This window comes from Phyllostomus hastatus, unplaced genomic scaffold, assembly GCF_019186645.2.
Source record: "Phyllostomus hastatus isolate PE091 unplaced genomic scaffold, TTU_PhHast_1.1 phas_scaffold_46, whole genome shotgun sequence".
Taxonomy (NCBI): domain Eukaryota; kingdom Metazoa; phylum Chordata; class Mammalia; order Chiroptera; family Phyllostomidae; genus Phyllostomus; species Phyllostomus hastatus.
This window is the reverse complement of record NW_025334032.1, coordinates 7,069,349-7,084,949: the sequence shown is the minus strand read 5'-3', so window position 1 is coordinate 7,084,949 and position 15,601 is coordinate 7,069,349. Positions and strand designations below refer to the sequence as shown.

Below are 15,601 nucleotides of genomic sequence, written 5' to 3'. Positions count from 1 at the left end.
TCACAATCTGTTGCATAAGGATCTATGCCTTACAAAGGAGTGATCAAAGGGTTCTTTTTATTATTGATGAGTTCTGTTTGTGCATGAAAAACATGAATTAATTTACATAAGCCTGTTTATATCTTGCTTTCTAGAAACACACCTATGGTGAGAGAATAGCTGCAGTTGCAGTTGATTACAAGTTATTACAATAACCTGTAAGACAGTTTGGAATATTACTATAGGCATAGAGTTGCTAACATCTTTTTAAAGATGTGTTTTAAATTACATGTTTACTTTGCAATAAAGCCATAAAACAGTGGCTCCCACACAGCTGGAATTGAAGGAAAGTAGAATGTCACCTGACTGCTGATGTACATGTATCTTCAATGCCTGATAGATTTTAGAAGAGAATCTATTTGTGCCTTTCTCCTGATCATATTTCTGTGTAATTTTAGTACATTTAAAGTATAGTCTAGATTAGTCAGCCAGTACAGATCAATGTCATGTTCAGTATTTCTTTGCTACTTTTCTCTGAGGAGACCAAAGTAGTCCTCCAGCAGAGAGAGGATAAATCAATGAACAGATCTGTTTTCTTTAAGTCTGACCTCTAATCCTGTGTGAGGTCAGTATGCCCTCATGCTCATGAGAGAGCAAAGCCACTCTCCTTCTAATTTATGCTCTGCTAATAGAGAAATAAATGTATTTTGAAGAAAATGTGGAAAATATAGTTATTTAAACATTTTTCTTTTGTTTCATTTAATAAAATATATCAAAGGGTTGGCTTCAAAGTCAGAAGAGTCTGTCATATCAAAAATGCTGTAGTCCATTTTCTCACATGAAAGTCATATGATTTTATTCTAAAAATTCAAAATTTGTTAATTTTCATCTTTTAACACTCCAATAAGGCTAATTGAATGACCTATAGTGAAATTAAATGATACCATCAAGAGATCATAAATTTTATACAGTGTTATCAAAACAGTCCTGTTCATACTGCTGTTCAAACTGAACCTTCTGTTTAATGTTTTACCTATAGATCTAATATCTCATCAATTTCTTTCAGGTCTCCATTCTTTTGCTGACATTAATGCTTGTTTTTGCAAGCTTCGGGGTTCAGCTTTTTGCTGGAAAACTTGCAAAGTGCAATGATCCCAACATTATTAGAAGGGTAAGAGACTCCTTTCTGTCTTTTGGAATAAAAATTAAGGTAGTTTACCACCCCTTAATAAGCATGTACTGAGACAACTTTGAGAACTGCCTGGAAAAATGCTTAAGAATTCTCTTCCCATGAACTTCTTTGGCTTAAATCATGCATCATGTCTCACCTGGCTAACAAAGCTTTATAAAATTAAAAGTACATCTCAGGGATTTCTACTCTTTCTTCTTATTCCAGTCTCAATCTACTGTTGACATCTTCTGAAGAGTTACCCATGATTCCAGATCTTGAACCTCAGATACTTTTCCTTTGGGTTTTCTCAAACTTAATCCTACCTCTGTTGTCCACAAACAAAACCCACTCCCAAAAGTACAAAAGGCAAAGTTTGACTTTCACACCCCTTTAATACTTCTCCACTCCAGCATTCTCTCCATTAGGAAGTTAAGGCCTTGCATTAGCTTTTAGCTGCCCAGAATCTTCCCCATTAAGACAATTAACAAAGACCCAAGCCTGACTATTTTTTAAAGATTTTATTTATTTTATTTTTATAGAGGGAAGTGAGGGAGAAAGAGAGAGAGAGAAACATCAATGTGCAGTTGCTGGGGGCCATGGCCTGCAACCCAAGCATGTGCCCTGACTGGGAATCAAACCTGCGATGCTTTGGTTCACAGCCCACACTCAATCCACTGAGCTACACCAGCCAGGGCCCAATCCTGAATATTTTTGCTACTACTTTTTCCTTTAGTCAATGTCAGTAAGAGAAAGCTAGCTACTGGAACAACCTTAATATTTCAGTAGCTGAACATAATGAAATGAATATATTGTATCTTGGGTAAGTTGGACAGATCTCCTCCAAAAACCTCTCAGGCACTCAAGTTTCTTCCATTTTATGTCCCTGCCCTTTGTTGTTTCAAAGTCTTCTTTGTTTAGCTGGCCCATAAGAACAGGGAATCATCTCTATTGAGGGAGCTGTGGGCTGAGCTTAGAAGCAGCACATCTCACTGCAACCCACATTCTACAAGGAAGAGCATGACCCTACCAGACTGGAAGAGAGATTGAAGTATGTAGTTTAGTGAAATATTCTAGGAGGAAAAAGGAAGTAAGTTTGGTTAATAATTGCCAACCTCTGCTATGCTATCCAGTGTTCCATTTTTTTAAAGATTCTCTCCTATATTACAAATAAACTAATGAAGTAAACCAAGTACTACTGATGTATTAACTAACAAAAGTATTTCCTCATTCATAGAGGTGATATACTGCCCTGTGTCCATTAAAATGCATGTTTTTGAAAAGATTAATAGACTTCAACTATAATACATATCCCCATATTTCAAGTAACTATTGCTATCTAATATAGATTTTATATCAATTTAAAAATTCCTACATTTTCAGGCTTCTAATTATAAAAAATTATTAGCTCTCTAATTATTTTATGATAACATCTTTGTGCAATCAATATGCATTACCAATTATATTCATAATAAGGATTTCAGAAAGTGACAGAAGAGATGTACGTAAGTAGGGCAGACCTTATGTTGTTTGACAAGGCACACCTAAGTCACTACTTCCTTTAACTTCTCTCCCCAGAGGAACTTTGATAAACCAGAGAAGACATAACAAGGAACATCTTATAAAGTTCATGATGTACCAAAATAGCTAATGAAGGAAGTCGTATGGAACTGATTAGTCCACAGCTAACATAAGGAAATAAGGGTTATTTTAATTCACATTCAATAGAGACCAAAAAGATAACAACAGCATTTCAGGATGAAGTCTAGTAGGAATCCTGATGACTCGGTATATTAATAATGGCCTAAGAACATTGTGATTTTATGTTATCTACTCATCTTGAGCCCAAGCTAAAGATTGATGACTTGGATAGGAGACAGAGAACACACAGTGGATAGAAAAACACACAGATGCTTTTGTCCTCTTTCCTAGAGCAATGAGGCCTCAGTGGTGGGCTCATAAAGAAAGCCTAAGAAAACTTAGCCATCATAGAAAGCATCAACATGAGGCAGAAACCGGCATAGTGAAATGTGGTCTGTGTGTTTACTAGAAAAAAACTAGTCCTGATATAGGAGGCCAAGGTCAAAAAGACCATGTGAATGAAGGTAACATCAGGTTTACCTCTGAACTTTAGTCCATCTTTCCAAAAGAAGAGATAAAGGGAAAAGAGGAAACTAGATACCCAACATTTGGGTTGCACTGTTTAATGTTTAAAGATAACAAAGCTTGAGCTGTTGGTGCCATGTTTTCTAGGTAGGAGAATACATTATTTTCTTGATGTCTGCCTGACTCCTTCCTCCTTCTGCTCCTTTTCTTAACACTTGACAGCAGAAATCTGGAGATCACTTTAGACAGAGATATGGAACCCATAAGTTAGCCACTAAAGCCTTGTAAAAAAAAACCCTGATAATACCTTTTGACAAATAGTTGTCAAATATCAGTTATGTACAAAACAACATGATTGGTGAAATTAGGTCTGGAAAAATGTGTATGTCACTGACCCGGCATGGCAGCATTTTCTGTCCAATCAGAATGTATATTCTATGTTTAAGTAACTATAACGTCAAGTCAGAATTTAAAGGAGTACATGAGAAGTGAAAGTATGTTCATTCTTTCAAGTATGGCAAATAGTGCTTTCACCTGGGGGTGCTAGGCTGAAGGCTTTCATGAGGAGAGAGGATTGTAACAAGAAAGGGCCTTCCAAGCATAGTAGGTAGAATTGAAAAAGTAGTTATGGTGTCTTGTTCTGATCACTTAATCCCTGGGAACCTATTTGTTCCTCTATAGCACTTCTCAAACAATGATATTATAAAGTTTAAACTAGTTTATTTAGGTAAAGAACCTAACCCAACCCCCAATAGTATGTGTCAAACTTCACTTTCCTCCTATGTCAAAATGAACTGAAAAACAAGACCAGAAATGTAGTTTAGAAAGAGATCCTCAGGGTCCTAGAATCCTAGTCTAAGGGAGTTAGAATTTCTTTGATGAGAAATTAGAAGTCATTGAAGATTTATAAGAAGAGGAAACACACTTATTGGTGCTCACAAAGTACAGGTATCATCTCAAGAACTACTATTGTTAAGTACATTCTACTGAGTTCAATGACTTGTCCAAGGTCACCCTCTAATAAGTGAGGAAGCTGAGATCCATGTCCAGGAAGCCAGATTAAAAGTACATGCTTTTAACCTGGACACCAGGCTGCCTCACCCAATCAGAGGTGCTCTTTGGTGGACTCAGAAAAACAAATAAGAAGAGGCAGTAAGGTGAACTTCATCATGGGGCCTTGATATTATGCTACACCATAGTACAGCCATTTGGAATGAATTTGTGGATGAGTATGTAGGAGAACATAATTGGTACATATTTTAACTTTAAAAATGAGCTGTGAAAGAACAACAATTGCACAAACATATACGCGTAGGAAAAAGACTGAAAGAATATACAGGAAAATGTCAATTATGTTTGTCTTTGGATAGTTATAAGTGAGTTTATCTATACTTTACAAGTTAAACATACATTATCTCAGTAAGGTTTTCATTTAAAAGAATTTTATTGGTAATCTAAACAGATGTAATGTTGGTATTAAACTAGTGGAAATAAGAATAGAGATGCGGACCATGTGACTAAAGAAAAGCCACAAACAACCCTAAGATCTTGATATTGGAGTGTTGACAAGATGTTGGTCCACAGACAGAAGTAGGGAAGCCAGGATGATATATGTTTTAAGGTTGAAGGTGACTTTAAATAGGTTAAAATTTGAAGTTCTGTTGAAATATACAAGTTTATACACTTTGAACCCAGGAAGGAGATTTAGGTTTAAATATGACAATCATATAATCAAAGAAGCAATAACAACAAGAGAAAGAATAAAGACAGAAAATGAATCAAAAACTTTTTACTAATGTCTTATTTTTTTAAATCCATTTTAAATAGTTTTATTGAGATATACTTCTTATAATTCACCCACTTAAAGTGTACAACTTGATGGTTTTTAACATATTCAGAGTTGTACAACCATCACAACAGTGATTTTTAGAACATTTTTATCATTTCATAAAGAAACACTGTATCTTTTAACTGTTGCCCCTTAAAACATTATCGCCCTGAAATGTCTATCTCTAAGAACTATTGATTATGTTATGTATCTATACAGTTCCCTATATTTGACTTTTATATGAATGGAATCATGTAATATGTAGTCTTTGGTAGCTAGCTTTCTAAACTTAGCATAGTATTTTCAAGGTTCATCCATGTTGTAGCACATCTCAGTACTTCATTTCTTTCTATGGCTGAAAAGTGTTCAATTATGTAGGTGTACCACATTTTTATTTATGTTTGTCAATTGATGAACATGTGTATTTTTTTCACATTTTGACTATTATAAGTAATGCTATCTATAATAATAGTGATCTAAACATTCATGTATAAGTTTCTGCATGTACATTTTTTTTCATTTCTCTTGGATAGGAGTAGAATTTCTAGGTTTTATGGTAACTCTTTGTTTGGTCATTTGAGAAACTGCCACACTATTTTCTAATGTGGCTACACCATTTTCCATTCCCACCAGGAGTGTATGTAAGTTCTAGTATGAATATTCAATTCTGCAAATCCTCATCAAAGCTTGTTGTTAGTTTTTTGATTATATATGAGGAGGTACCCCCAAAATGTAATTTATTTATAAAAATTGTGCATTTATTCTTGCATGTTTAAACTTCAGTCACCTTCAAAGTACTCTCCATTTGATGCAATATGCCTATCAAAACATTTTTTCCACTGCTCAAAACAGTTTCTGAACTCATCGATTTTGATGCCTGTTAGTGCTTCTGCTGTTTTTTGTTTCACCTCTTCCACATTGGCAAAATGATTTCCTTTGAGGACTTTTTCATCCAGGGAAACAAACAAAAGTCACTCAGGGCAAGATTGGGTGAATAGGGATGGTGAGGCATGGAGATCATGCCCTTTTTGGTCAAAAACTGCTGAACGCTCATTGTGGTGTGGGCAGGTGTGCTTGTAAATCACCCATCATGAAATGGGCAAATGTGTTGGGTCTTCAAAAAAATTTCAATGAAGCCAAACACAACCTCTCACAATAATGCCAGCTGGTGCACTGATACAGATGAGTTCCTTGAATACTCAACTAGTGAGGGACCCCTGTACCACAAGGGTCCCACACTCCAGAAGATAATTCCCATTTTTGGAGGGCAGTCCTTCCTTGTAGCCTTCTCATCAGGTATTAGAGGTATCCCATTGTGGTTTTGATTTTCATTTCCCTGATGACTAATGATGTTGAGCAACTTTTTAAATGCTCATTGACCATTTATATATTTTCCTTGGAAGAATGTCTATTCAAATTTTTTGCTTTCTTGCTAATGTTTTCAGCATCAACTTCTACCACTCATCTCTGCCATCTTTCTTACTACTTGCTGGTTAGTTGTCCACATCACTGTTTCCAAATAAAGACCTTTATTATTCTATGTAAAATATGTTTCTTATCTTTTTTCTGAGTTCATTTTCTTACCAGGTTCCCTCCCCCATCTCTCTCTCTCTCTCTTTCTATTTTAGGAAGATTGCAATGGCATATTCAGAATTAATGTAAGTGTGTCCAAGAACCTAAATCTAAAGTTAAGACCTGGAGAGAAAAAACCTGGATTTTGGGTGCCCCGTGTTTGGTAAGATATCAGGGGAAAAGTCCTTAACAATGCTATATTTGTCAGCATAAGATTTTAAATCAATATAACATGGCATGAAACTAACAATAACTTTGATATTTAAAATAATTTTCAGGCAAAGCACTGAGTTACAATAAGATGCAAAAATACAGTAAATATGAGAGCAAGTGGTACACTGAGTCCCATTTTCTTCATGAAACTAATGAAATACCACTGAAGTATTTTTCTAATTCTTTAAAAGTTTACATCTGGGCTTATATGGCTTTAAAAATTAGTAAGATTAAAATTCTTTTATTCAATCAGATTTTTATCACATTTTAATCTAATTTTTAAATTAATCTTATTTTTTAAATTTTAATTAAATTAAAACTAAACTGATCCTGAGTTTATGTCTTTAAAGGAGGGTCTGATGTCCTCACAACAGTTGTAGAGAAGCGTACCTAAATCATAAAGCTATTTCATTTTAAAACCCATTGACATGGAAAGATTTTCATTATTGAAACATTAGAAGGGAATAATCAGTATGATTATATCTAACTTCTCTCTTTAAAATTTTTCTTTCTTGGAAATGAGTTTTCAAAGTTTTCAGGTCAAAGCTGGAAGTATCTGTTACCTTCTTTCTCTTCCATTTTACTAATGACCATGAATGGAATATCTCAGTCTGCCTCACTGATGAACTGAATGTTCTACCAACTGCATTTGTCCTTTCAAATCATTACCTGCTTTCTTTTTATTTCATTTTACCTGTTAGAATAATGAAGGAACCCCAGCAACTACTCTGCTTTTGTCACAATTGATATTCTCTACTAAATGTCAACTCTTTAAAAGAAATAACATTTTACCCATTTGTACCCCAAAGATTCATTGTTACTGCTTTGACATTTCTCTAAAAATGAAAGTCAGTTTTATAAACAATTCAATACAATTCATATTGCATTTCTATTTTCTTAAATACCAAAGAATTATGAAGAAATAAATTGATATTGGATGTGTGGCTTCTTCCAGGGTAAAGAAGTATATATATAACACATGGGACTATCCTTATCCCTGTACTAACTAGAAAATCAGTATCTTTTTGCATTAAAATAAAAAACTAAAGAAACATAAAACATTTATTTTTGTGAGGTAAAAACTCATTATTATACCATAAATAATTAAATTAGTATATCATATGAAATTTCTTTTCCTACTGTTTTAGAATTTTGGCTAAAGCCTCAAAACTAAGGTTAATAGGAGATAAAGTACTCTAAAGAGAGCAATTATGCAATACCAGCAGAACTTACCAAAAAATTATCCACCTCCCTCATCCAGGTCATGCAAAAGAAACACTATACTCAAATATAACATTATGAAGTGCATAAACTCAGTGGAGAGTGCTATGGCATCTTTTCTCCCTTTATCGTGGGAAAACATGCTTCCCACTCTAGCCAAGTAAGGTCCCCCAGGAGGACTAGTTGCTGGTATCAGATATTGGAAAAGCAACAAGAGATGCTTTTGTGGGCAAGCAGCTCTTTATTATCTTGCAGTGCAGGATTATCTGATGTTCCCAGAGGGCCAAGTTGTTAATGCCCAGGACCATCTGATCGAGCCATCTTGATGCAAAGGACCTGCTGCAAAGTGCACTGTGCTAGGGAGCTGGTGCCCCTGTGGGTGTGTTTCCAAGAGTGGGAGCTGAGAATCACTTACAGACTACACTCAAAAGGAATGGCACAATGGGGCATCCTTGCTCAGGAGAGTGCTTTAAAATATAGTGTGTTAATGGAAAATCTGAGGTATAGTAATGCCCAACAGCTCAAGAGACAATTACCATTGAAAAGATAGCTTGTGGCTCATAGTTCCCAAGAGCATTTGTTCTGATTTCCATTGAAAGGAAGGAAGGTGAGACATGGCAATCAGGTTTAGGATTGGCTAGTTTGATCATTTCAGTGGGCTCTGGAACAGAGAGGCTGCCCTCATGATTTGGCACCTGGCCCTGAGGTGATTAAGGCAGGTATACAGTGGCCTGGAATATGAATGCCTAATAAGGGAGGTGGTTGAGAGTATGGACTCTTGACTGACTATTTTGTATTGGCAAAGCACACCCTGAAAAGGACTCCTCCCAAGGTTGGGAAGAGACTGATAAGGGAGGCAGGAGGTCAAGGGAGGGTCTGTGCAGCATATATGTATGTGGGACAGATGATAAAGTATCAAGTTTGTAGAAGCTAGAAACATGATTAATATATGGAATGTTTCTTAGGAACACACATATGCACTCCACAAAGAGTAACAGCTGCTGTGACAAAAGCACCAATGGCCAGAGTACAAGAGTATAAAATACAGACTCTAACTCCATTTTTATAACTCCAGCTCCTTAAAAACCAGATGGGAGCCTGAAAGGAAGTAGAACAGAGTAGCCAACACTCTTCCTCCCTTTTCAAACCACTGGTCAGACTGAGCTCCTGAGGATGAAATCTTTGTGCAAGGTTCTGATAGCCAAGGTTGGATGGAAAATGGAGTTAATTTTTGGAATGAGACTGATCTAAAAAGCTTTGGAATCCCCCCAAGATATCAGGAACTAGGACATAGTAGAAGGCAGTGTTGGGAGAAAAGTAAAGTTTTTTCCAATTGTAAACACTGATATTCAACTTATTTCATAAAACCAGCTACCTATAATTTTAAAAATCACAGTTAATTGAAATGTAATGTCTTATGTAAGTTAGCAGACTGAGTTTCAAATTCAATGACACTTTAAAAGCTTAAGTGAATGAAGAAGTATCATTTGAACATCATCACAATAGCTTTTGTCCATTTGTTCAGAAAATTATGAGTTGGACTAATTTTATTGAAATATGAATCTTCCATCCAATAAATGTTGCTGTAACCATGATAATTTTTACATTGTCCTTCTTTAGTAAGCTTGTCAAGAGTTAGGAGGCAAACATTTTGTAATAATATTATATTGGCTAATTTATGATAAAGAAAATAACTAATATCTGGGAACTGGCCTAGAGGAATGAGTTGATAATTATAACTAGGACATAAATATGCACTGTCTAATTCAGGAGACAGTCTGGTTTCTGTATTTTCTCTTCAGATTGAATATGTTCATTTTCTTTGGAATGTTTCAGATTTGATGAGATAAAAATTAGGTTGGTAAAAATAATTAAGCATGTTATATATTATAAAAATGGTGTGTTTTGTTTTAAGCAGAAGTCTTAGCTATAGTAAAATGTAATTTATGAGAGAAAAATGAATAAAGTACTCAGTTTCATAATAAGTGTATTTATTGAGAGCCTATTAATCACTAGGTATTATGCTGTCACTTGGGACAACTATGGCCCTGGACCATGAAGAGGTTGAAGTCTAGTGGAGAACATAAAATAAAATTATAAATAATTTAATATAATATGCTAATGGCTTTGTTTCTACATAAATAAGCCTTTAAACTCACTTGAAGCTCACCTGAAAGCTTATCTCTAGGTGATTTTACCATGACATAATCTAGACAGATGATTAAATTTTTGCAGAACCTATATAGCTCAAACAATTTGGTTACACTCTTTATGTTAAGAAAAATAACATAAATTTACCTTACTTTTGTAAGTTTAACAAAAATATAGCAGCATGTGAACTCACTGCTGGGCCCCTTCCAGAATCTTGGAAGGTATCTACCCAGGGGAGGGCCTGAGGTGTAAGTTTCTATAGCAGCCAGATAGGGTACAGTAGGCAAAGAGTTCAGTGACACACACAGGAGAGACACCTAACTCAGCTATGACGGAACCAGGGCACTAAACCCAGAGCAGAAGACACTCAGTTAACTTTTGAAGTTTGAATAGGAATTAGGCATCTGAAAGAAGAAGTCGTGAGCAGGTGAATCCAAAAGACTAGGCAGAAGTAAGGTGTTGCAAACTGAGGAAACAAATTCCTATTGCAAAAGTGTATGGCAAAAAAAGAAAAATGTGTATATATGTGTATATATATGTGTGTGTGTATATATGTATATCAGTGTATTCTAGGAAGTACAAAAGGGTTCTGATTTCTTTAGATCAAGGAGATGTAAGATACAAAGGGCAATTTCAGATAATGTCATTCCCTGTATTTTCACATCCAATGGTAGAGGCTAAGTTCCTTTCCTCCCTGGTGCCTCCATCTTCCAAAAGAAGGAGCAATTCTCCTTGTCATTATCTTGGGAAGCTTGGAGTCCTTTTCCCTGGGAAGTAAAAGACTAACCAAATTGCAAGGTCAGAAGCAATGCCTTAGTTTTCTGAATTAGATAGACAAGATCATAATCTTTTAAAAGTTAACCAGAAAAGATGATATTCAAACAGCCTTCCAAATCATGAAGAGCTACAGGTAAAATGCCAGTAGTGGATTATGTCTGGGAGTCATTGAAGTTCTCAGTGGTTGTAGGCAAAGTTTTAAAGTTTCCAATTTTAGGTGCATGAATAAAGCATAAACAAACCTTTTATATGATTAAAGCTGAGAAATATTTATTTTTTAAATGTGATATATTCTTCCAATTATTTAAGTCTATGATCCTCTATTTTATTTTTCCTGGTTTAGCCTAAAAGTATATATTTAAGCTATGCCTAAATGTAGTTTGGGTTCCTACAAATTCAGCTTTTAAAAAAAGAAACTTTACAGAAAGAAAATGGATAGGGAAGAGAAGTTCTACATCAGATATGAGAGCTGGCTCAGTTGGTTAAAAAAAATCCTTTTTCAAGAAAACAGTGGTATCTGTAGAATCCTTATAGTTTCTGTCTGCTGTAAAATATATTAAATTTAACTGAAACTTTCAAAGAAAAGTTACTGGAAAAATCCAAGAGAATATACTTCTAATATCATACTTAAAATATAAATAAGAATTCTAAAATATGGATTTCTGAGTAGGGCTTTTGCACCATGTAGAAAGCATTTTGACCAAATAGCCTTATACCTTTAAGAGCAAGTCAGTTTCCGTTTCAGTTTTTTTCTTAGTAGATCCCAATATATTTAGTATTTAAAAAAGAAAACTTATAAAGATACATCCTATGATTAGTCTGTGGTTTAGAAAACATAAAAGGTGGTAGAAAAATACTAAACCAGATTACCCCCACATGAGTTACCTTTTATGAAGGTAAATTTTAATAAATAAGCTATTAGGAGAAAATATCTACATATAATGTAGATAAGCTTCAGTAGGCTACTCTCTTCAATAATCCTGATCTCAATTCTCCCTCAAATTCAGGAAAGGTAGTGATAGTCGTGATTTCCCAGTGTGTGGTTGTCTAAATCTTTTAATTATTTAAAATAGCCTCTAATAAGGGGAAATGAGAAAAAAAACACTTAAGTCTTCTATGAGCAACCAAAATGGTAGCTAAGACCCAAAATGACTAAGGGAAATGCAATATATTATAGTAGAAAGGATCACTTTTGTAACTGTGAAGAAAAAATATGTACATGTGTCGGAAAAACAAGAAATGTGACATCCTCTGCTGCTGAAAAACTTAGTGAGGCCACAGTGTTTTGGAAATCAGGAATCTGCTGTGGGTGTAAACAGCATACTGTGCACTGGGGTCTACAGGAACTATCCATTGAGAACACTCAGCATACATGAGAAAAAAAATCTAACTGGGACACAGTGATCTCGAAACAAAGGCTATGAGCAAATATACCTTGTTATCTCAGTAACCTCTAAATGAATCACTGTGTTACAGTATGATGTTCACATGAGGATACAAAATAAAATAATGTGGCCAAAATTCTCTTCTTTTTACTTTTCTGTACTAATGTGGGAAATTGTAACTGATGCCTTAAAAAAGATGTCCAATTAAAAAGCAATTTCAAAATTCATATCTAAACTCTAAAGCTCCTATACAATTTCTAACTTGGAAAGTGTATTTCCAGTCCTTGGGATAATAAGGGCAAGTCAGAAACATTTGCAGAGCTAACCTCTCGAGCTAGAATTTGAGGCTGGTAGCATTTTGTTTTTTTCAATGGAGAGCACCTCATCATTACCTAATAATTAATTATTTATAACACAGCATTATGATTTACCAAATGAATCCCCATATAACCCATCTCCCAAGTGGTAAATGTAATACTGCACCCAAGATTGGAAAGAGCTACAGATACTTGCCTTAGGGTGCTTCTTATCAGAATTTCACAGAACATTCCTGTTTCTGACTTTCAGGGCGAATCCTCGGAACTTTAATTTTGACAATGTGGGAAATGCTATGCTGGCATTGTTTGAAGTTCTCTCCTTGAAAGGCTGGGTAGAAGTAAGGGATGTTATTATTCATCGTGTGGGGCCGGTAAGCAAGCATATGGAATCCTTTGAACACAATCCTTTCAACAGCTGCTTTTACTTGCTTTGATGAATAACCATATTTTTCATTTATACAGATGCATGGAATCTACATTCATGTTTTTGTATTCCTGGGTTGCATGATTGGACTGACCCTTTTTGTTGGAGTAGTTATTGCTAATTTCAATGAAAACAAGGTAAGAATTCTCGGGTTGAGTACCACAGACTTTATTCTTTTCTAGCCACTCACTTTAAGCTTTTTTTTGCACACACAGCATGATGTCCCATTAAATTGTAATGTGACCAGTGTAAATAATCTCTGTAACTATTTCACAAGCTACCTCATTGCTGCCTTTCAGGCTCATTATTTAAGAGTACAATTCTCTTGCTAAATTTCCTCATTTTGTGACACTGTCATTCATTCGTGACAACTGAAAGGCACATCTCCTATTGTTCAAATTGAAGGGCTGTGCAACAAGTTATTAAAATTCAATAGCAGAAGTGGATGCAGTGATTGCAGGTAATGTTACTCTAACGAAAAATGTAAATTGGATGCTTCTTTGTAACTCAGTAGGTTAACTCAGCATTTTGATGAGGTGGGGAGGGGGGTATGGTAGAAATATTAAAATCCTAATCTTGGTTAAAAAGAATATTTTCTAATTTCATGTAAATACTTTGCATGCTATATACACTCAGAAAGCTGCTGAATGCATAACAGCTCAAATGATCAATACAAGAGCTCAAAATGGGAAAAAGAACAAGAGGAGTTTCCTTCCAAACACACATGAGTTTAAGTGGCACAGTCTATGCCATTATCCTGGATATGGCTGACATGCCCTCTGTTGTGTAAGGGGTCAGTCTTCTGAAATCATAATAATTGAAACCCATACAGTTTCTGAGCACTTCCTGTTCACTAAGGTTTTGATATGCTACTCTTAAGTCTCACAATTTTGAAATGCACTGTTGAAAAAAAAACAACTTACAGATGTAAAATAAGGAATAGGAAACGGGGCCAGAATTCAGAAGTGTTGCCTATAACTGCAAGAATCTGTGATTCTTTCAAGGATATGAAAATGTCGACTGTCATCCTTCACTGAATTAAAGCTAGATGTGGCTGTATAGCTTCATGCTGCGCCATGTTATTCATAGCTAGGACTGATTCACATCACATCAGAGATCTTTGGTTTGTGTAGCTATGTGTGGGACTGTATCATTCACAATTCCCCAGGCTCCACGTATGTGATGCCAGTTACTCAGTCAATTGGCGCCTTTGATGTGTGCCAAATGAGGATGTCATTTTGTTCTGACTTTCAAAGAGTGAGACTTAAAAATCCCCCTTTTGGGTCCCAATACTGCTATAACCCACAGAAACATGGAATTTTAGAGTAAGAAAGGATAGAGATCATTCACCCAGCCCCCCTATTTAATACATTCATAAATGAGTTTCTTTAAACCCTACAGTGCTTCAATTTAATACCAAGCAAAAAGAAGAAGATGGGTCCTTTAGATGCCTTTGAGCCCTGATATGGAGCAGACACTGGGAATTCTGGAATAAGAGCAGAAGCTAATCAGTCAATTAACACCATACAAGGCCCTTTGAGCACACACCTGATTTGAGAAGAATTAGGTCCTATGGCAGCTCACAATTCAGCAGCATAAATGAAACAACATAAAAAGTTGAGTAACGGAGACAATGTAGTTCTTGACCTCAGAGTGTCTGAAGCAAGTGGAGGTCTACTTCCAACACTGGTTGTATTTCTGTTCTGAAGTAGAAAAGGAGCATCTTTGCCTAAGAAAAAGGAGCATGTGTGGAAGCTCAAATGGGTGCTTAGAAAAAGAGGAAAAGGAAAAGAAATCATATTACCAGACATTACAAACTTGATTAGCCAATAGGACATATACATTTCTAATTTATGTGATCTTTATAAAAAAGGCTTTCATTTTCCTGCAAGTTTTTTTGATGGTAGCACTTCAGCTGCTATGTAACATTTATCATTTATTATCCTATCATTCAACAGATTTCTTTAAACACTTACTAGGTGCCAGACACTGCTCTTGACTCTGAGAGCATAACAAGCTGAACACATAAAGATTTCTGTCCTCATGGAGCCCACATTCTAATGATCATACCTGAAAGTATATAAATAGATTTTCAAATGTATAGGCAATAGAGAGATACAAGTGATAGAGAGATAGAGGGAAATAAGGTAAGCTTTGGGAGCAGTTTTCACAATTCAGAATCATGTAATATTATATCTTCCCTAGAAAATGGAATCCTGTTCAAAAAGTCCAAAGTCTATACCAGTAATATATATATACACACACACACATATGTATATGTATATGTGTATGTATATGTATATATACACACACAGATATATATATACAGTAATACATATATTTCCCTAGTACAAGATAATATTTGATTAATACACTTATTTTTTTTTAAGATTTTATTTATTTATTTTTAGAGAGGGAAGGGAGGGAGAGAGAGAAAAAAACATCAATGTGCGGTTGCTG

At 35.2% G+C, this 15,601-nt stretch overlaps 1 protein-coding gene across 3 annotated transcripts in view; it reads left to right on the top strand.

Moving 5' to 3' along the window:
• NALCN (sodium leak channel, non-selective) overlaps window positions 1-15,601 on the top strand; it is a 364,598-nt gene that overhangs the window by 306,942 nt on the left and 42,055 nt on the right. For all 3 annotated transcript variants that reach the window (XR_006783694.1, XM_045821795.1, XM_045821794.1), the window contains 4 exons: window positions 1,046-1,150; window positions 6,710-6,816; window positions 12,968-13,088; window positions 13,180-13,278. Coding sequence is in view for 2 of the 3 variants with exons in the window: in XM_045821795.1 (XP_045677751.1) it covers window positions 1,046-1,150; window positions 6,710-6,816; window positions 12,968-13,088; window positions 13,180-13,278 (432 nt within the window). In the remaining variant the exon portion in view is untranslated. The remainder of the gene's footprint in view (window positions 1-1,045; window positions 1,151-6,709; window positions 6,817-12,967; window positions 13,089-13,179; window positions 13,279-15,601) is intronic.